This window comes from Bubalus kerabau, chromosome 11, assembly GCF_029407905.1.
Source record: "Bubalus kerabau isolate K-KA32 ecotype Philippines breed swamp buffalo chromosome 11, PCC_UOA_SB_1v2, whole genome shotgun sequence".
In the NCBI taxonomy this organism is placed as follows: domain Eukaryota; kingdom Metazoa; phylum Chordata; class Mammalia; order Artiodactyla; family Bovidae; genus Bubalus; species Bubalus kerabau.
In genome coordinates, this window is record NC_073634.1 from 17,719,297 (window position 1) to 17,741,992 (window position 22,696).

The window sequence follows — 22,696 nt, forward strand, 5'->3', positions numbered from 1 at the left end:
CTTATAATAGCACTCCAAATTTATTGTGTGTTAGAATCACCAATGACATTTGTGAACAACTGAAGATGCCCAAATCCTAGTCTCTCAGAGATCCAGGAACAACACTTGAAAAACTGGCTGAGAGTTTTTTATATTCTAATTGACTGTGGTGTATTTTCACACTGTTGTAAAACTCTACAACATGCTAAGACACATGGGAGTAAGTAATACATGAAAACAATTGAACCACATAAAATATTTGCCACAGAGAACAAAAACTACTGTAAAATAATGATGTTTTAACAGTTTATTTTGAAGGTCATTTTAAAAACAAAGTTAAAGACAATCTGAAAAAAATTGCATGGAACACATTTATTAAATAAGTTTGTGATTAAATCAGTAAGGGAAATGATGTCTTCTTCTGCAACTCCGAAATAAGTTCTGTTGTCCTGAAGGTTCTTATTCTTCCAAAAAGGGGTTGGGGGGAAATCATGGCAATTAAAGCTGCCTCTTAATCATGTAAATCTACAGTAGAAACCAAATTTTTCTGTTCTTCCCAATAAGTCAGTTTCGATCTTCAAACTGTGCCTTGTTTTTTAAAAGATATGATGCTAGAAATTCAATGGGATTTGGTGGTCTGTAAGGGAAAAGAAATCCAAATTTTAGAAATTTACATTCTAGATGTGTTAAATGTATTGTTCCATAAAATCTTTTCTTTTTTTTTTTTTTGGCTGCGCCATATGGGAGACAAGATCTTAGTTCCTGGACTAGGCATTGAACCTGTGCCCCTGCAGTGGAAGCACAGAGTCTTAACCCACTGGATTGCCAGGAAGTCCCTTAAACATATTTTAAAATTAAGCAGCAGGTAGGAGAGGGAGCTGAAAGAAGGCGGTCAAAAGGTACAAAACTCCAATTATAAGTACAAAGGATGTAATATGCAACATGACCATAGCTGACACTGCTATGTGATATACAAGAAAGTTGTTAAAAGAGTAGATCCTAAGAGTTCTCATAACAAAAAGATGTTTTCTTTTTTTTCCACTGTATCTATATATGAGATAATGGATGTTAACTAAACCTATGTGGTAAACCACCAAGCTGTATACTTTAAACAGTGATGTATGTCTATGTTTTTCTCAATAAAACTGGAAAAAAATTTTAATAAAATGTTATTTCACATTTATCACCTTTACATATGTTCTTTTTGCTGATAAAACAGGTCCAAAAATGAAAAGTTGGGGGAACATCTATTTTAAATTCTATTATAAAAAAGCATATTTAGAACTGATTTACAATAATCTCTAAACATTCTCTTAGCACTTTAAATAGCCTTTTGAACTAACTAGACAGAGACATGGAGAAGGCAATGGCAACCCACTCCAGTACTCTTGCCTGGAAAATCCCATGGACAGAGGAGCCTGGTAGGCTGCAGTCCATGGGGTCGCTAGGAGTCGGACATGACTGAGCCACTTCACTTTCACTTTTCACTTTCATGCATTGGAGAAGGAAACGGCAGCCCACTCCAGTGTTCTTGCGTGGAGAGTCCCAGGGACGGGGGAGCCTGGTGGGCTGCTGTCTATGTAGTCGCACAGAGTTGGACATAACTGAAGTGACTTAGCAGCAGCAGCAGCAGACAGAGACAATACTTGTTACATAATAATTTGAGGGATTATTTTGCTAAAAGGCCTTACAATAAATGCAAAAACTTGCATTTATTAATAGAATATTACTTTAAAACTTTTTCAAATTTTATTCTTCTAGAATTTAAAGTACTATTTAGAATTTCCAATATACTGGCCTTCTTTTACAGTGTTCATTATTAGTCTTTTGAGAAAAATATCCAAGCAAGAATACTGGAGTGGATTGCCATTTCCTTCTCCAGGGGATCTTCCCCACTCAGGGACTGAACCCACATCTCCCATTTTTCCTGCACTGGAGGGAAGGTTCTTTACCACTGCGCCACCTGGAAGCCAGTTACACCCAATAAATATCGACTAATGTAACTTACAAAAAAAATTTTCTTATTGATTTACTTATACAAAAATAATTTAGGTAGACTTACCAGGCAAAAAATATGTACAGGACAGAGAAAAAATTGTAATCTTGCTAACAAAAAAATGTAAATTAAAACAACTTGGTAAAAAAAAGTTTATAACACACATGTAGCTAAGGCTATGATGACACTGGAAGACTCTTAAGGATAAACTTTTCAATGGAAACATATTATTATGGGTCAAACACCATAAAAATAGTCATGCCATTTGAAATAGTAAACCAACTCTTGGGTGTTCATCATAAGGAAGTAATTAAACAAAAACAAAAGGAAATGAAAGCAGATAAACTACCTGGTGACCAACAAAAATAAAGGAAATTGAACCTAAATGTTCAAAAACGAGATATAAAATTACATGTATACCATGATTACAAATATGCACATAGGATCTAAGACTAGTAGAAAAATAAAATGTCTGAACTGAGGTTATATCTGACTTCTTTTTAAAAAATCTTTAGTATCTATAAGTTCCTTATACAGTAAAAAAATAAATACACATAATTAATGGTATTTCAACCAGGGAAGTTTTTATTTTGCTTTCTCTGGTAAGCCCATTTGCAGACAGACACTATTATCTTACCTTTCCTTCGCAAGTACAGCAAGTCCTTGTAATAAGATAGGCACAACTGTCTGATCCAGATAGGCACGAGTTGGCAAAGACTGGAGATCCACTTTCTGTTTTGATGACTTTTCTGCATTAATTTTCTCATTTTCTACTATCCTCTAGAGAATTAAAAAAAAATGCATAAATATTAAAACTGCAAATCTCTCTGCCAAAATAAAATCAGACCCATTTCTAAATGTCATTCAAGAATTTTCTGAAGGCACTATAATATCTCATCCTTTTAATGTCGTATCTCCAGATGCTACACTTACTTTCTCTCTTTGCCTTTTTTAGGAGCAAAAATAAGTACTTTTTCTTAGAGAATACCTTCTTACAGTGTGCTTCAAAAAAATCTGGACATGACACAAAGTAGGCAATGGCACCCACTCCAGTACTCTTGCCTGGGAAATCCCATGGACGGAGGGGCCTGGTAGGCTGCAGTCCATGGGGTCGCGAAGAGTCGGACAGGACTGAGCAACTTCACTTTCACTTCTCACTTTCATGCACTGGAGAAGGAAATGGCAACCCACTCCAGTGTTCTTGCCTGGAGAATCCCAGAGACAGGGGAGCCTGGTGGGCTGCCGTCTATGGGGTCGCACAGAGTCGGACACGACTGAAGCGACTTAGCAGCAGCAGCAGCAGCAGCACTGAATCACAGTGAGAAAACTAGTTCTGTTTCAATTTTTTCATGACAGATAATATCAAGGACAAAGTCTCAGTTTGATCCTAACATGTCTCTAACACTTCTGTAACACTTGCTAACCTCCCTCCTTAGACAGGGAACAGGTTTCAGGCTCAGAGGCTTCAACAGGCAACAGAGCTAAAATATATTACTTCTGTTTTTTAGTCTGTTTTGTATTCCCTGTTTTCATTTTTATGGTTACCTCTACCACAATGAGAATGCTTTTCCATTTATGTTTCTTTTTAAAATAAATGCATCTGATTTTTTTTAAGTAAATTTAAGAAAAAATATTAAGTAAAAATAGCCAAAAAACAGAAGAAATGACTAACACGGGAAAGATCATTACTGTGATATTTAAATAATGTTTAGAAAATGATGACTTATACTTCCTTGACTAAGAATCCCCATGAGAAAATTCAGGCCTTTCATATAGATTCATCTGATATCCAGAGTATCAAAAACTGCTTTACTAAAAAGCTGAGCCTTCTGAAAATCTACCATTTCAGAAGTTTAGAAATAAGTTGCTATCTCAAAAGTCAAAACACTATTAAGAGCACTTTTATTTAAAGAACTTTTGTTCCAATCATATTGGAATGGATATAAATGAGTCAATAATTATAAAAACAATTTTTCTATACTTAATTTTTTTAAATAAAATTTTTTATTTTGTAAAAACTGAGAAAAAACTTTAAGCATATAACATACTTACCATGCTTTTCAAAACATTTGCCAGAACTATCAGATAACTTGTCTAGTTTTGCTTATGATTTTTCAGTCTAATTTTTGGACTCAATAAAAATTATATATGCTAATGAATGGAATAGCTATTTGCCCATGAATTAAGAAACTCTTGTTCATCAGTACATTTCAACAAATATATGATAAAAACTAGTTATTTACATGACATCCCAATACCTTAACAAAAAACACCAATACCTAAGCAACTCTAATAGATCCTATAATAAGGTTCTTAACAAGTTCTCTCATTTATATCATTTAAACATTCACTAAATACTTACAATGTACTGTAATGCTTAATTTTAGTAAAGTCCAAATCATAAATTAATCTAAAAAAATTTAAGTTGACCCCTGAACAACATGAAGGTTTGGGGCACCAACCCGTTCTGCCCAGCCAAAAAGCCACCTGTAACTTACAGTTGGCTCCTCCATATCTGTGGTTCTGTATCTACAGTTCTACATCCTTGGGTTCAACCAACTGGAAATCACGCAGTACTACAGTATTTACTATTGGAAAAAAATCCACATTTAAGTGGACCCACGCAGTTCAAACCTATGCTGTTCAAGGGTCAAATGTATATCCAAACTAACACACATACTCATAATAGATTAAGCTTTTAAGAGTGTAGAACAGTGACCATAAAAATGGGAAAAAGTGAGGTGAATCCTATGATTGCCACGCTTACTGCATCCTGCCTAAAGAACTTACAGTGATACCCAGGAAGAAGGAACCAAGCAGAGCCCTGCAGTCTCCCCAAGATGAGAAGACAGAGTTGAAAATTCAGAGAGACCAAGGGCACTAGAAATTGCAGAGCGCTAAGAGGACAGTTTCACAGAAGGGAGTTGATCAGAAAGAGACGAAGAGATCCTCTCCCAGTTTTCAGGTGCGTACTAGTCGGAGCATGAGTGTGAGGGAACTACCCAAGGCCAGAAGAAAAAACCACTTGGAAGAAGCACATGGCACAATCCCCAGAGCTCCACAGGCCAGGAGTAGTTCATGGTCCTATGACCTAGAATGAAAACCTCATAATACATGAAGCATTGGGCAGAATACACAAGGAAGAAATTAAGCATGAACTAAAGGCTAGTGGGTTAGTCACTCAGTCCTGTCTGACTCTTTGTGACCCCATGGAGTGTAGGCTCCTCTGTCCATGGAATTCTCCAGGCAAGAAAACTGGAGTGGGTTGCCAAAGGCTAATCTGGTCCCATCTAAAAAAGCTTAAAGGCAAACTTCAAAAGGATCAAATAACTTGACCATGTCCCAGAACAAAGCTCAAGGTTTGAAGAAATGCAAAAAAATAAAAAATAAAAAAAAATGCACCAGCACCCAACAAAGTGCATAGTGCAAAGCCTTCAGTAAAAGTTACCAGACAGACCAAGAAGCAGGAAAAAACCACCCACGATGAAGAGAAAAACCAATTCACAGAAACAGACTCAGAAATGATACAGATAGCATTGGCAATGCCATTAAGCTAGTTATTATATTCCATATGTTAAAGAAGACAGAGGAAAGAATGAATAAATTAAGCTAACAAAATACTTTAAAATATTTGAAGACATGTCTGAATTTTCAAATATCATTAAAATTCGAAATGCAAAGGTCCAAGAAACTCAATCCTAAGCACAAGAAACATTAAAACAAACAAAAAATTATGCCAAGACACATCAAAATCAAGTTATCTAAAACTAGTAATAAAATCTTAAAAGCACAAAGAGAAGGCATTTAAACATGGAGGAGCCAAGAGAGTAGTGATAGAACACTTTTCATCAGAAACAACATCAGCCAGAAGACAGTGAAGCATATCTACACTCAGCAAATATGCCTCAGAACAAGGGCAAAATAATTATACCTTTTTAGACATTCACAACCTTAAAGAATTCCTTACCAGCAGACCTCCACCACAAGAAACACTAAAGAAAACCCTTCAGGAGGATGGGAAATGATGCCAGATGGGACGCTGGATCTACACAGAAGGCCGGAGAACCCAGAAATAATAACTAGATGGATAAACGTGACTCCTTCCTCTTAATGTTTAAATCTCCTTTAAAGACATAATTAGACAGAAGTGAAGGGAACACTTCCGGGCTCCGAAATCACCTGGAGCAGGCGGTGTTAGGTCGACCCTGCTGGGCCTCTTTCTGCAGCTCCGCCTTTGCTCTGGTCTTTCTGGAAATCTTGCTGGTGCCAGACAGCCTCCCAGACGCATGTGAGGGACCCCCATAGTGCATACATTCCCCAAACAGCCCCCCAGGGGCGGGCACAGTGCAATCCTTGATGGCCAGTGAATGGAAGACAACAATGTGGCTTTCTGGCTTGTTCAGTTTACTGTCCTGTTTGTTTGTTCTGCCTCTTGCTGGGTTGTGTGAAGCGGCAAGCTGTTACCAAGCAAGTTACCAAGTAACTTGCTTTGCTGGCGAGTGCTCTGACCAGTGCTCTGAGGCTGTACCAGATGACTTCGCTTCCAGTTAAGCAGAGCATTCCTGGCCTGGGCTTTGTTAGGGGACTGCTGGCGCTACCTGTTGTATTCATTCATCTTTGTCAACTCCTCCAGTTACAATGAATATTCTCACAGTCTTGTTATTTTCTTGGCTTCATGCTGCCACATACTGGAAAAAGGCACTTAGTGCAAAGGGTTCAAATAGTTTATCTCTACTGAGACCTCTCGCCCATAAATTAAGCACTAATCAACAGAATATTCTGAAATTCAATACTTATCATTAAATAATCTTGATGCCTGCTACAGTTTTTATGCTTTTTTAGTGGCCAAGAAAGTTTGCTCCAGCTTTTTATATACTATAGATTTCTCAATACCACTCTCAAAGAAATCCATATCGTAGAGGACATTAACGAATTGAGGGCTGTTGTTGAATATCTAATAATGAAACCTGCTTGCCCACTGTTTTGTGAGAAGACTTTGTCTCCAGAGCATTGCTTTGATGAGCAGACTAGCACTAACAGTTGCATAGTTTACCATCCAGCTAAGTTATATGTAATACAAATGAGTATTATTAGCAGCTGGTACTTCTGTTAGAGATAGTTAATTCCAGGTGTAAAACTGACCTCAATGCAATTTACATAAATACATCTCAAAAGAAAAATAATCGTTTTCCTAGAATGCTAAATCAAACTTTTAAACACTGAGGAACTTTATTGTAACCTGTTGTTAATGGTTGCTGCTGCTGCTGCTAAGTCGCTTCAGTTGTGTCCAACTCTGTGCCACCCCATAGACAGCAGCCCACCAGGCTCCCCGTCCCTGGGATTCTCCAGGCAAGAACACTGGAGTGGGTTGCCATTTCCTTCTCCAATTGTTAATGGTTAAGTAAGTTTAAATCTTGTGACAATGTATCAAAAATTCTTTAGACTGGTGTGCCTTAATCATAAAGTACATCTATTTATCTTATAAAAATAGCTCTAAAAATTGTTTTCATCTAATTGGTAACGTTAATTTGTATCTGGCATGAGTTGATTATGGTAATACTAACGTGTAAATTCAGCATATTTTGAGACAGTATTCTTTTGACATTCAGTAATTTTGGGTGATTTTAATAAAAACACTTCCCACTGTGTTTAATTTCAAATTTTTTCTGAACCAACCAAGTGCTACTTGGTTAGGACAGATTTATTTTGGATGTATCACTATAATAGGAATTTTATATGTATCTTATGCTATGATCCTCCAAATTTTTATTTTCATAATTATTTCTGTGGCTTCAAACATTTTTTTTAAAAGGTCCCACTGTAAGCTTGTTTGTTAGCCAACTGGGTAAATATCTGTGGTCACCTAGCATTTTACATTACAGAGCAGTAGTCAAAAGACAGTTTTCTTATCAGAGCCCCATTGAGTAACATTTCTCAAATACGAAATCCTTTTTTTAGAAATGTGCACACACAGGTTTTAGTAGTTTACACAATTACTTAGATCAGATTCTTGACTGAGCGTTTTCTCAGTTTCCTAGGCCTAAATTTTCACAATTACAGCAGTGCAGATGCCTTTTGAAAGGCATGTAACTGAAGATTTAGCATATGACTAAACTTGGTATCTGTTCTAAAATAACAATGAAGATTATGTATACTCGCCCATCAAATCTGATTTAAAAGATTTAATAGAAATGTTTATAGGTAAGGTTATTGATTGGGAATGGGGCCAGAGGAGGAATTAAGAGGTAAACAGTGTACATTTCTAATTTGCAATGCAGAGATAAGTTCCGGGAAATTGGATGTATAATCCAACTGTGATTGAGTTGTATGTTTAATATATTTGTTGAGCTTCCATCAACTCCTTTATAAAATTCATTCTGATCTTTATTACTGCTGTTTAAAACACTGCAAAATGTTAATACTGAGTAATGTAATGGTTTTTGTAACCAGTTTTCTTCTGTGTATGTAACTTGGATTTCTCAAATACACTCAGGGACTTATCAGTAACATCAGTTTTCTTTTTATTCAACTTTTTGATCCACAGAAATGTGATACTTACTTGATAGCTCAACTGTAGCCAGCTATTTTTGTAATTTTGAAATATTTATCTACTAAGTTAGAGAATGCTCAAACTACCGCACAATTGCACTCATCTCACATGCTAGTAAAGTAATGCTCAAAATTCTCCAAGCCAGGCTTCAGTAATACGTGAACCATGAACTTCCAGATGTTCAAGCTGGTTTTAGATAAGGCAGAGGAACAAGAGATCAAATTGCCAACATCCAGAGGATCATCAAAAAAGCAACAGAGTTCCAGAAAAACATCTATTTCTGCTTTATTGACTATGCCAAAGGCTTTGACTGTGTGGATCACAGTAAACTGTGGAAAATTCTGAAAGAGATGGGAATACCAGACCACCTGACCTGCCTCTTGAGAAACCTATATGCAGGTCAGGAAGCAACAGTTAGAACTGGACATGGAACAACAGACTGGTTCCAAATAGGAAAAGGAGTACATCAAGGCTGTATATTGTCACCCTGTTTATTTGACTTATATGCAGAGTACATCATGAGAAACGCTGGGCTGGAGGAAGCACAAGCTGGAAATCAAGATTGCCGGGAGAAATATCAATAACCTCAGACATGCAGATGACACCACTCTTATGGCAAAAAGTGAAGAGTAACTAAAAAGCCTCTTGATGAAAGTGAAAGAGGAGAGTGAAAAAGTTGGCTTAAATCTCAACATTCAGACAACGAAGATCATGGCATCTGGTCCCATCACTTTATGGCAAATAGATGGGGAAACAGTGGAAACAGTGGCTGACTTTATTTTTTGGGGCTCCAAAATCAATGCAGATGGTGACTGCAGCCATGAAATTAAAATATGCTTACTCCTTGGAAGGAAAGTTATGACCAACCTAGACAGCATATTCAAAAGCAGAGACATTACTTTGCCAACAAAGGTCCATCTAGCCAAGGCTATGGTTTTTCCAGTGGTCATGTATGGATGTGAGAGTTGGACTGTGAAGAAAGCTGAGCGCCAAAGAATTGATGCTTTTGAACTGTGGTGTTGAAGATGACTCTTGAAAGTCCCTTGGACTGCAAGGAGATCCAACGAATCCATTCTAAAGGAGATCAGTCCTGGGTGTTCATTGGAAGGACTGATGCTAAAGCTGAAACTCTGATACTTTGGCCACCTCATGCGAAGAGTTGACTCATTGGAAAAGACCCTGATGCTGGGAGGGATTGGGGGCGAGAGGAGGAGATGACAGAGGATGAGATGGTTGGATGGCATCACCGACTCAATGGACGTGAGTTTGAGTGAACTCCGGGAGTTGGTGATGGACAGGGAGGCCTGGCATGCTGCGATTCATGGGGTCGCGAAGAGTCAGACACATCTGAGCGACTGAACTGAACTGACTGAAGTTAGAGAAGCCCATTAATTTCAGTTGATTGTGGAGGGGGCAGAGTCTCATTATCATTATGTAATATGATGGTTTTAAAAATTTTCTAGAGCAATAAAGTAACTATAATGTGAAGTAAACAATTTAAAATTTTTTAAATAAAAAGGATAATTGATTTTTTAAAGAGAAAATAAAAACAATCAATTGAAGGGTTTATAACATATGCAGAAATATAATATGTGATAAAAACAATATAAAGGCCTGGAGAGAGAAAATGGAAAGATACTGTTGTAAGGTCCTTATACCATACATGAAAAGATATGATACTACTTGGAGGCAAATTGTGGGAAGTTAAACTTCTGTACAAGTCCTAAAGCAGCCACCAAAAAAATTATAAGTCAATAATCGAAATAAAATGGAATTCTAAAAATGAATTTCTAAAAAGAAAAGCAGCAGCTGTAGAACAGTGATTTCCAGACTTTGAGATATCACAAACAAGTAAATTAACAATAACATATTGAAAGAAGGGACTAACATAAGGTTGTTAACTTTATTTAACCAAGTAAAACCTCACAAACAAACAAGCATAATTATTATTTTACTATCACCGTTAACTCATAAAAGAACAGGCATTTCAAAATTATGGAAGCAAGAAAACCAGTCACCAAATAATGTAGCATCATCATTCATTCACTCCACTTTCCTTTTTTCTCACTGTACTATGGAAATTGGTCTGAAGGTTTGAAAAAATGTATTTGGTATCCCTGTATCATGGCTCTGCCTCCTTATACAAGCACCAACAATAAAAGACTGCACTGATGCCTAAAAACAATCCTCTTAAATGACTAAAACACTAAGTGGCATAGAGTATCTTCATCTGATTCAGCATAGCAGCTCAATTAAAAACTGCATCCTGAAGATTCAAATTCTCTTAACCCTGTTATCAAACCAATAAATAATCCTGGCAATTTACAGGCACAGAGAAGTCACTCCACATGACAGGGAATTCTGGAGTTGATCAAGATGAGCAATATAATTTAATCCCACCTCAAAAATGTCAGCCTGCCTAGGTTTAACTTAAACAAGTTAGTCAACTTCTCTGAGCCTTGCAAGAGGGAAAATACACAAAAGTTCCTTAGCGCTAATACTAGTAGCTATTACTATTATTACTGTACTTGGAAATGCTCCTGCCCTCATTTACCCAAACGTAATTACTGATGTCTTTCTTTCCCCCATAAAACACACACTTTCTCTATATTCCTAACCAATCCCACCTGCTGCTGCTAAGTCACTTCAGTCGTGTCCGTCCCTGTGCGACCCCACAGACGGCAACCCACTAAGCTCCTCTGTCCCTGGGATTCTCCAGGCAAGAACACTGGAGTGGGTTGCCATTTCCTTCTCCAATGCGTGAAAGTGAAAACCAAAAGTGAAGTCGCTCAGTCGTGCCCGACTCTTAGCGACCCCGTGGACTGTAGCCCACCAGGCTCCTCCGTCCATGGGATTTTCCAGGCAAGAGTACTGGAGTGGGGTGCCATTGCCTTCTCCGGCCCCCCATCCATAATTCATAACAAATGTCTTCCCTAAGGAGCTCTCACTGCTTGAAGTATTTCCGGATCATTCACCACAGAGATGGAAACAAATCCCCAGATTGAAGGTTCAGATTTTTCGACATTACACTGTAAATCCAAAATAACACCTGGAAACCTGGGGATTGTTTTGCGGCGATGGTGGAAGCCAGTTCCTCTATAACATACTAACCATGGTGAGAAAATTCCATAAAGGTGTCTGTGTGTTTCTCTGCCTCAGTGCTTGTATGCATCCCAGTGTTTTTATCCTTTTATCTTTGTCTCTTTCTCATGGTAACTCATCTTCACAAATCATATTATAGCAATCATTTTTTCAAAATCATATATCGTAATATATCATGGTGGCTCAGACGGTAAAGCGTCTGCCTACAATGCCAGAGACCTGGCTTCAATCCCTGGGTCAGGAAGATCTCCTGGAGAAGGGAATGGCAACCCACTCCAGTATTCTTGCCTCCCCGCCCCCCCCCCGCGCCCCGCCCCCCCGCCCCTCCCCCGCCAAAAAAAAAAAATCCCACCTAGCTCTGGTTAATTCAACTGTTCTAGCATTCATTTACAAAGTAACCTCTTCTTTAGAAAGTAACCTCTTAATACTTAATGAAAAAGCTCTATAAAAGTATACTCCTTTTGTATACGGTTTTGCACATGTACTCTCTGAATTCAGATTTAACCATGTAAGGCAAAAACAGTGTCTACTACCTGTGTTATAGCTTCCATTGTCTCCTGCTAATGAACTCTGCAAAGATATCAACCTTGACTAAATGTTGACTTCACCAGCACACTATCTGCTACAAAAACAATGGGTTTCTTCATTGTAATGTGCAGTTTTTCCACTGCAATATTCCAACAAAACATAAACCACCACCAAGCAAAACGATTCTGACAATCTCCGTTAGTAATATATGTTTCTTTCTCTATATCATTTTCAAAGTTCAACCCCTGGACTCAACTAATACGTACGTCTACATACCACAAAGCATTACTGCTGCTAATAAAATAAGCTGCCCATAATTTGACACTATTTGGTTCATGATGATAAAGTTTTCCCTTGTGCAAAGCAACCTGGCAAAAATGGATCCCAAGTTTTCTGCAGCTCTTAAGAGACGCAAAGATATGGCATAGGAACTGGGCAAGTTACCTCGACGTTGTCTGTGAGACCATATTCAGAGTGGGGATTTTCTGCAACCTAGAAAACAAAACACAAGTCACAGAGGCATCAGCCACTCTTCCTTACTGCACACCGCCACCCTAAATCCAGGGCCTCCTAGTACCTGCGTCTGTCCCTCCAGCATCTGCTCTGGCTCCATGGCGGACCCTGCAAGTCACACTCCCAGGATACCAGTCTTGGAAAACAAGAAAAACCGTGAGTTACATGGGAGATTTTAAGATGAAGACGCCAGGATGGAGCCCAACCCAGTCCCGACCCCGCCCCTCACCCCCACCTGGGCGCGGGAGCACCCCGAGTTGTAGAGGAGCAGGATGGGACTGTCCACGACCGGGCGCCCGCATCAGGTCCGGTAGCTCCGCAGTACTCCCAAAAACCTAGAAGAGGTGGGGAAAAGAGGAAAGGGAGCTGATTACCCGCGCCCAAGCCGTTCGTTCTTAAGAGCCCTGCACCGCGCCAACTCCCAGCACAAACCGCTTCCGCCGTAAGTGGCGGATGTCGCACGACTGCCGCGCCTGCGCAGAATTGTACGGCCGGGCCCGTACGGATTGTAAAGATAACGTGCTGTCTACGATAAGCAGCGTCCTGGCCAAGGTGTGACCTGCAGTCTGCGAAACAATCGTTCCTTGACCTGCCTACGCTGAGCAGCCGCCACCCCATCTGCAGACCTAGTGAATAGACCAGCTGTCAGGGGTTTGCCCCGGCCATCCCTCGGTGCTGCCTGAAATCTGCCGAAGCTCTTCTTCGCGGAACCAAAAAACTTGCTGAATAATTCTTACGGAAAAAATCTCAGACCGAAATTCAACAAGCCGGGAAAGAATATCAGTTCAGTCAGTTCAGTCGCTAGTCGTGTCCGACTCTTTGCGACCCCATGGACTACAGCACGCCAGGCCTCCCTGTCGTCCATCACCACCCCCAGAATTTGCTCAAACTCAAGTCCATTGAGTGGGTGATGCCATCCAGCCATCTCATCCTCTGTCACCCCTTCTACTGCCTTCAATCTTTCCTAGCACCAGGGTCTTTTCAAATGAGTCACTTCTTCGCATCAGGCGGCCAAAGTATTGGAGTTTCAGCTTCAAGATCAGTCCTTCCAATGAATATTGAGGATATTTCTTTAGGGTGAACTGTTTGCATCTCCTTGCTGTCCAAGAGACTCTCAAGAGTCTTCTCCAACACCACAGTTCAAAAGCATCAATTCTTCGGCACTCAGCTTTCTTTATGATCCAATTCTCACATCCATGGATGATTACTGGAAAAACTAAAGCTTTGACTAGATGAACCTTTGTTGGCAAAGTAATATCTCTGCTTTTTAATATGCTGTCTAGGTTGGTCATAACTTTTCTTCCAAGGAGCAAGTGTCTTTAATTTCATGCCTGCAGTCACCATCTGCAGTGATTTGGGACCCCAAAAAAATAAAGTCTGTCACTGTTTCCCCATCTATTTGCCATGAAGTGATGGGACCCGATGACATGAACTTGGTTTTCTGAATGTTGAGTTTCAAGCCAACTTTTTCACTCTCACTTTCATCAAGAGGCTCTTTAGTTCTTCACTTTCTGCCATAAGGGTGGTGTCATATGCATATCTGAGGTTGTTGATATTTCTCCTGGCAATCTTGATTCCAGTTTGTGCTTCATCCAGCCCAGTGTTTCTCATGATGTACTCTGCATATAAGTTAAATAATCAGGGTGACAATATATAGCCTTGACGTACTCTTTTCGCAGTTTGGAACTAGTCTGTTGTTCCATATCCAATTTTAACTGCTGATTCCTGACCTGCGTACAGATTTGTCAGGAGACAGGTCAGGTGGTCTGTTATTCCCATCTCTTGCAGAATTTTCCACAGTTTGTTGTGGTCCACACAGTCAAAGGCTTTGGCATAGTCAATAATGCAGAAGTAGATGTTTTTCTGGAACTCTTGTGATTTTTTGATAATCCAGAGGATGTTGGCAATTTGATCTCTGGTTCCTCTGCCTTTTCTAAATCCAGTTTAAACATCTAAGTTCACAGTTCACATGCTGTTGAAGCCTGGCTTGGAGAATTTTGAGCATTACTTTGAAAGCATGTGAGATGAGTGCAACTGTGTGGTAGTTTGAGCATTCTTTGGCATTGCCTTTCTTTGGGATTGGAATGAAAACTGACGTTTTCCAGTCCTGTGGCCACTGCTGAGTTTTCCAAATTTGCTGGCATACTGACTGCAGCACTTTCACAGCATCCTCTTTTAGGATTTGATAAGCTCAACTGGAATTCCATCACCAACACTAGCTTTGTTCGTAGTGATGATTCCTAAGGCCCACTTGACTTTGCATTCCAGGATGTCTGGCTCTAGGTGAGTGATCACACCATCATGATTATCTGGGTTGTGAAGATCTTTTTTGTACAGTTCTTCTGTGTATTCTTGCCACCTCTTAATATCTTCCGCTTCTGTTAGGTCCATACCATTTCTGTCCTTTATTGTGCCCATGTTTGCATGAAATGTTCCCCTGGTATCTCTAAGTTTGTTGAAGTGATCTCTAGTCTTTCCCATTCTATTGTTTTCCTCTGTTTCTTTGCATTGATCTCTGAGGAAGGCTTTCTAATCTCTCCCTGCTATTCTTTGGAACTCTCCATTCAAATAAGTATATCTTTCCTTTTCTCCTTTGCCTTTAGCTTCTCTTCTTTTCTCAGCTATTTGTAAGGCCTCCTCAGACAACCATTTTGCCTTTTTGCATTTCTTTTTCTTGGTCTTGATCCCTGCCTCCTGTACAATGTCACCAACCTCCATCCATAGTTCTTCAGGCACTCAGTCTATCAGATCTAATCCCTTGAATCTAGTTGTCACTCCCACTGTATAATCGTAAGGGATTTGATTTAGGTCATACCTGAATGGTCTAGTGTTTTCCCCACTTTTTTTCAATTTAAGTCTGAATTTGGCAATAAGGAGCTCATGATCTGAGCCACAGTCAGCTCCCAGTCTTGTTTTTGCTGACTGTTTAGAGCTTCTCCATCTTTGGCTGCAAAGAATATAATCAGATTTTGGTATTGACCATCTGGTGATGTCCATGTGTAGAGTCTTCTCTTGTATTGTTGAAAGAGGGTGTTTGCTATGACTAGGGCATTCTCTTCACAAAACTCTATTAGCCTTTGCCCTGCTTCATTCTGTACTCCAAGGCCAAATTTGCCTGTTACTCCAGGTATTTCTTGACTTCCAACTTTTGCATTTCAGTCCTCTATAATGAAAAGGACATCTTTTTTGGGTGTTGCTTCTAGAAGGTCTTGTGGTCTTCATAGAACCATTCAACTTCAGCTTTTTCAGCATTACTGGTCAGGGCATAGACTTGGATTACTGTGATATTGAATGGTTTACCTTGGAAATGAACAGAGATCATTCTGTCGTTTTTGAGATTGCATGCAAGTACTGCATTTCAGACTCTTTTGTTGACTATGATGGCTACTCCATTTCTTCTAAGGGATTCTTGCCCACAGTAGTAGATATAATGGGAAGAGTAACTGTTTAGAGTCATATAGCTAGCAAGTGGAGAAGTCAGATTTTCAAACTCAGACACTCTGGCTCTAGCGTTCATGACTTTAACCACTACTATGAAGAGGAGAGTGAAAAAGTTAGCTTAAAGCTCAACATTAAGAAAACTAAGATCATGGCATCTGGTCCCATCACTTCATGGGAAACAGATGGGGAAACAGTGGAAACAGTGTCAGACTTTATTTTGGGGGGCTCCAAAATCACTGAAGATGGTGATTGCAGCCATGAAATTAAAAGACACTTACTCCTTGGAAGGAAAGTTATGACCAAACCTAGACAGCATATTCAAAAGCAGAAACATTACTTGCCAACAAAGGTCCGTTTAATCAAGGCTATGGTTTTTCCAGTGGTCATGTATGGATGTGAGAGTTGGACTGTGAAGAAAGCTGAGCGCCGAAGAATTGATGCTTTTGAACTGTGGTGTTGGAGAAGACTCTTGAGAGTCCCTTGGACTGAAAGGAGATCCAACCAATCCATTCTAAAGGAGATCAGTCCTGGGTGTTCTTTGGAAGGAATGATGCTAAAGCTGAAACTCCAGTACTTTGGCCACCTCATGTGAAGCGTTGACTCATTGGAAAAGACTCTGATGCTGGAACAGATTGGGATCAGGAGAAGAAGGGGATGACAGAGGATGAGATGGCTGGATGGATCACCGACTCGATGGACATGAGTTTGAGTGAACTCTGGGAGTTGGTGATGGATAGGGAGGCCTAGCATGCTGCAATTCATGCGGTCTCAAAGAGTCGGACACAACTGAGCGACTGAACTGAACGGAACTGAACTTAGTTAAATTCACCTACTCCAGTCCGTTTTAGTTCACGGATTCCTAAAATGTCAATGTTCACTGTTGCCATCTCCTGTTTGACCACTTCCATTTTGCCTTGATTCATGGGCCTAACATTCCAGATTCCTATGCAATATTGCTCTTTACAGCATCAGTCTTTACTTCCATTACCAGTCACATAAAACTGGGTGTTATTTTTGCTTTGGCTCCATCTCGTCATTCTTTCTGGAGTTAGTTCTCCACTGATCTCCAGTAGCATATTGGGCACCTAGTGACCTGGAGAGTTCATCTTTCACTGTCCTATCTTTTTGCCTTTTCATACTGTTCATGGGGTTCTCAAGGCAAGAATACTGAAGTGGTTTCCCATTCCGTTCTCCAGTGGGCCACATTTTGTCAGAACTCTCCACTATGACCCATCCATCTTGGTTCAGACCTGACATGACCTGGATGGACCAGATATGAGCTGGTGGTAGTTAATCCCACCTGAATTGCATGACGGCTATGCAATGGGACAGGAGTGGTTTTCCCAAGGGAAAACCTTAGAATGACTAGGAAGAGGAAAGAAAGGGAATGAATTTGAAGAGTTAGCCAAAAAATATTCACTATCGTGTATTCTGAAAGGAGTTCATACTCATTACAAGCTTACGACAAAAGAAATGGAATGACAAAAGAATGACACAGCAGTTATACTTCTGGGATTTTATCCCATAGAACACAAGGATACAAAGATACTATACCACAGTTTTTAGTAGGAGAAGATTGGGAATAGATTAAATTATGATATCTCAATACAGTGGACTACTGTGCAGCCATTGAAAAGAATGAGGTAGATCTACGGTGCTGTTGTTGTTCAGTTGCTAAGTCATGTCCAACTCTTTGTGACTTCTTGGACGATAGCCTGCCAGGCTCCTCTGGCCTCCAGTGTTTCCTGAGGTTTGCTCAGTTTCACATCCATTGAGTCGGTGATGCTATCTAACCATCTCATCCTCTGTCATCCCCTTCTCCTCCTGCCCTCAATCTTTCCCAGCATCAGGGGCTTTTCCAGTGAGTCGACTGTTCACCTCCGGTGGCCAAAGCATTGGAGCATCAGTCCTTCCAATAAAGATTCAGGGTTTATTTCCTTTAGGATCGACTAGTTTGATCTCCTTGCAGTCCAAGGGACTGTCAAGAGTCTTCTCCAGGACCACAGTTTAAAAGCATCGATTCTTCAGCACACAGCCTTCTTTATGGTCCAACTCTCACATCTGTACATGACTGGTGGAAAAACCATAGCTTTGACTATATGCACCTTGTTTGGCAAAGTGATGTCTGCTTTTTAATATGATGTCTAGATTTGTCATAGCTATATAAATCTACATCTATAGCTACTGGCATGTTAAAAATATTCACAACATAATTTTGTCTGAAAACACATGTTGTAGGAAATCTGTGTAGTGAGATTTTTTTTTTTGCATGTACATACTTGTATATGCATAGAAAAAAGCCTGGAGAGATATACAACAAACTATTAATAGTGGTTACCTGTGGAGAGTGAAAATGTGGAAGGTAAATAAGTCGTTGCTTTCTACAAACTTTAATACTGAGGGTTTTTTTTGTTTGTTTGTTTTTTACCAAAGGCATAAATTTGTTTTGAAATTAAAAGGCCAGGAACATGCTCATCCCTGCCATCTCCAATCACACTGAGGACCACCTGATGCAGAAGAGAAAGAGAAAGCCCCATCACGCCTATGAATAGCAAACAGGTGAAACACCACTAATAACAGCAACAGTCAGTTCAGTCACTCAGTCGTGTCCGACTCTTGGAGACCCCATGAACTTCAGCATGCCAGGCCTCCCTGTCCATCACCAACTCCCGGAGTTCACCCAAACCCATTTCCATTGAGTCGGTGATGCCATCCAACCATCTCATCCTCTGTCATCCCCTTCTCCTCCTGCCCCCAATCTTTCCCAGCATCAGGGTCTTTTCCAATGAGTCAGCTCTTTGCATCAGGTGGCCAAACTATTGGAGTTTCAGCTTCAACATCAGTCCTACCAATGAACACCCAGGACTGATCTCCTTTAGGATGGAGTGGTTGGATCTCCTTGCAGTCCAAGGGACTCTCAAGAGTCTCCTCCAACACCACAGTTCAAAAGTATCAATTTTTCGGCACTCAGCTTTCTTTATAGTCCAGCTCTCACATCCATACATGACCACTGGAAAAACCATAGCCTTGACTAGATGGACCTTTATTGACGAAGTAATGTCTCTGCTTTTTAATATGCCGTCTCAGTTCAGTCACTCAGTCGTGTCCAACTCTTTGCGACCCCATGAATCGCAGCACGCCAGACCTCCCAGTCCATCACCAACTCCCGGAGTTCACTCAGACTTACGTCTGTTGAGTCAGTGATGCCATCCAGCCATCTCATCCTCTGTCATCCCCTTGTCCTCCTGCCCCCAATCCCTCCCAGCATCAGGGTCTTTCCCAATGAGTCAACTCTTCACATGAGGTGGCCAGAGTATCAGAGTTTCAGCTTTAGCATCAGTCCTTCCAATGAACACCCAGGACTGATCTCCTTTAGAATGGACTGGCTGGATCTCCTTGCAGTCCAAGGGACTCTCAAGAGTCTTCTCTAACACCTAGGTTGGTCATAACTTTCCTTCCAAGGAATAAGCAACAGGGAAATACACAAATGCACCTGCAAAAAATATTAAAAGACCAGGAATTTCCCTGGTGGTCCAGTGGTTAAGACTCTGCACTTCTAGTATAGGCAGCACAAATTCAGTCCCTGGTATAGGAACTAAAATCCTGCATGCCACAGGGAACAAGTGGAAAAAAAAGAGAGGCCAAAAATATTTAGATAATTTTTTAAATTGGATAATATGTCATTTTATTGTATGTAACACAGGCAATAATGAGGAAGAATATTTACATGAGTAATGAGTCTCATCGGTTATATGATAGCACTAAAAAAAAAAAGCCTTCCAGTTCATTCTTCCCTTTACCCTCCTATTTATGGGGCATCTGCAGAAAAGAGTTAACATAGCAGGGCCGAGACTGCTGGCTTTAGAAAGGCCTGCTTGAAAGACTGGCTGGTGTCTAGGCATTTGAATAATGTTCCCTACACTGATAAATGGGGTCACAATGGCTCAGTGGTAAAGAATCCACCTGCCAATGCAGGAGATGTGGGTTTGATCCCCGAGTCAAGAAGATCCTCTAGAGTAGGAAATGGCAACCCACTCCAGTATTCTTGCTTGGGAAACCCCATGGACAAAGCAGCCTGGTGGGCTACAGTCCATGAGTTTGCAAAACAGTCAGACATGACTTAGCAATTAAACAACAACACTGATATAAAACTTTCCCTATATGATGAGAGTGGCTCACTGAGTCTAAAATGTTTGTGCAGACAACATGGTTTATGTTAAGCACCTGCTTTCCTTCTAGGAGTTGGGACTTCTGGTATGTTAGGCAGAGGATGACCACATGATCAGTAGGACTGAATTTCTGATGAATGTCTCTGATAGACAGCATTTCACACATACTGTCAGATCTCACTGCTGGTGGAATGGTGTCCTGTGTGACTCAACTGAGAGAAGGCTCTTGGAATTTGATGTTGGGTTTCCTCCAGACTTTGTCCATGTGCCTTTTTCCTTGCTGATTTTGCTTTGTATCCTCCTGCTGTCATAAATCAGAGCTGCAAATAAGACTCTATTCTGAGTCGTATGAGTGAGTGAGTGAAAGTCTCTCAGTCATGTCCGACTCTTTGCGACCCCATGGACTGTAGCCCAACAAGCTCCTCTGTCCATGGAGTTCTCCAGGCAAGAATACTGGAGTGGGTAGCCATTTACTTCTCCAAGGGATCTTCCCAACCCAGGGATTGAATGTAGGTCTTCTGCACTGCAGGCAGATTCTTTACCATCTGAGCCATCAGAGAAATTGAATTGTGTGAGTACTTCTAGTAAATGACCAAACCTGGGGGTAAACATGGAGATCTTCCACTCTTGGAGAGTTTAAGATAAATATAAATTACAGTGCCTGCCCTCATAAATTTGTATTCTAGTTCAGCTAGATCAGACATTTAAATGTCAATATAAGATAACTGATTACAGATGAATGCTAGCTATCTGAATGCTTCAGATTAATTCTGAAGGAGTTCACATGAAGTTGAGATAAATGCAAGCAGGTAACCTTGGAGCACGTTGGACCAAAGAATAATTATTTCAGCAAAGCAGGGAGGAATAGGATAAGGGGACATAATTCCAATTAACATAATTTCACTGATGAAGAAATTAAATGGAGAAACTCAGGTATCCTTGCAAAAATATGTTGTAAGAATATGTGTTGGAGAAGACTCTTGAGAGTCCCTTAGGACTGCAAGGAGATCAAACCAGTCAATCCTAAAGGAAATCAATCCTGAATATTCATTGGAAGGACTGATGCTATAGGCGAAGCTCCAAAATTTTGGCCACCTGATGTGAAGAGCTGACTCACTGGAAAAGATCCTGATGCCTGGAAAGATTGAAGGCAGGAGGAGAAGGGGATGACAGAGGACGAGATAGTTGGATGGCATTACCAACTCAATGCACATGAGTTTGAGCAAGCTCTGGGAGATGGTAAGTAAAGGACAGGGAAGCCTGGTGTGCTACAGTCCATGGGGTGGCAAAGAGTGGGACACAACTAAGCGACTGAACAACAACAAATACTAGAATATAGGAATTGAGGACTTCCCTGGTGGTCCAGCAGTTAAAGAATCTGCCTGCCAATGCAGGGAATATGGGTTCAGTCCCTGTTCTGGGAAGATTCCACATGCCTTGGGCAGCTAAGCTTCTGTGCCACAACTACTGAAACCCTCGTGCCACAGCTAGAGAGTAGCCCCTGCTTGCTGTAACTAGAGAAAGCCCGTGCACAGCACCAAAAACCCATTGCAGCCAAAAATAAATAAGTAAATACTTTTAAAAACAGTATAGGAATCAAGCTTATCTGATAAGAAGGATTTCAAGGATAATGGAAGAGTTTCTGAATCTACAATGGAAACCACTCTGGGAAGCTGACGACTTGTTTTTTATGCCCCAACACTCATCCAGTGGTAACAATTCCCATTACTCTCCTTTTCATATATGTCAGAGTAAATGCCTTGCCCACCATAAACATGGAAATGTAACATATTTACATACCCAAGTATTTTCTTTAGAGTGATGACTGAATATACCTTCTGGTAATTTAGACTGCCATTCTACTACATTTAATATCCTGTGTTAACTGACTCTGCTCTGCCTCCATAGCCTCACAGCTTTAAAAACTGAGCTGAGCAAATTAGGTAACAATTTATACTGTTACACCTACTACTATTTCAAAACCATGAGCTCATCCACACTTTCCATAGTAACAAATCCTCTGCAAACTAGAGAATCTCAAACTGGTGCCTCAGTTTTGGTTTGTTTGTTTTCAAATTTTGAGCCAACATCTCCTGAGCAATAAATTTCACATAAAATTTCAGAATTCTGTTTTCTCTTTAAATGTTTTAAAACTTTGGCAACAGAGGCACACAGTTCTGAAAGGCAGAGCCGAGTAAGAGCTGTCACATTTAATAAGGGAATGCTACTCTTTAATTTCTCAAAATATTTTTTAAGAATTTATTTCTTTTTCAAAGTCTTTATTATTCACATCATACATATATTTTTGAATTTCACATCCACACATGGAATTTATATATACATATATGTCTGACCACTGTTTCTACTTGCTATTTAAGTTTTTTAGCCATGTATTGCACTGTACACTTACTCTTATTC

General features: G+C 40.1%; 1 protein-coding gene and 1 pseudogene across 2 annotated transcripts; one reads left to right on the forward strand and one right to left on the reverse strand.

Annotated features, from left to right (window-relative positions):
• Window positions 1–271: 271 nt before the first annotated feature.
• On the reverse strand, window positions 272–13,174 carry DPY30 (dpy-30 histone methyltransferase complex regulatory subunit). Of its 2 annotated transcripts, none has more exons than XM_055539749.1 (5): window positions 13,043–13,174; window positions 12,733–12,804; window positions 12,600–12,647; window positions 2,613–2,755; window positions 272–616 (listed from the first exon to the last, which is right to left on the reverse strand). In XM_055539749.1, exons 2-5 carry the CDS (start codon window positions 12,766–12,768, stop codon window positions 544–546), a joined length of 300 nt encoding a protein of 99 aa, XP_055395724.1. In that variant the 5' UTR covers window positions 12,769–12,804; window positions 13,043–13,174; the 3' UTR covers window positions 272–543. The 2 variants fall into 2 exon arrangements, with proteins under 2 accessions (XP_055395724.1, XP_055395725.1); XM_055539750.1 differs by having other exon boundaries at window positions 12,904–13,043.
• LOC129622676 (transmembrane protein 33-like) lies at window positions 4,417–7,023 on the forward strand (annotated as a pseudogene).
• Window positions 13,175–22,696: the final 9,522 nt, after the last annotated feature.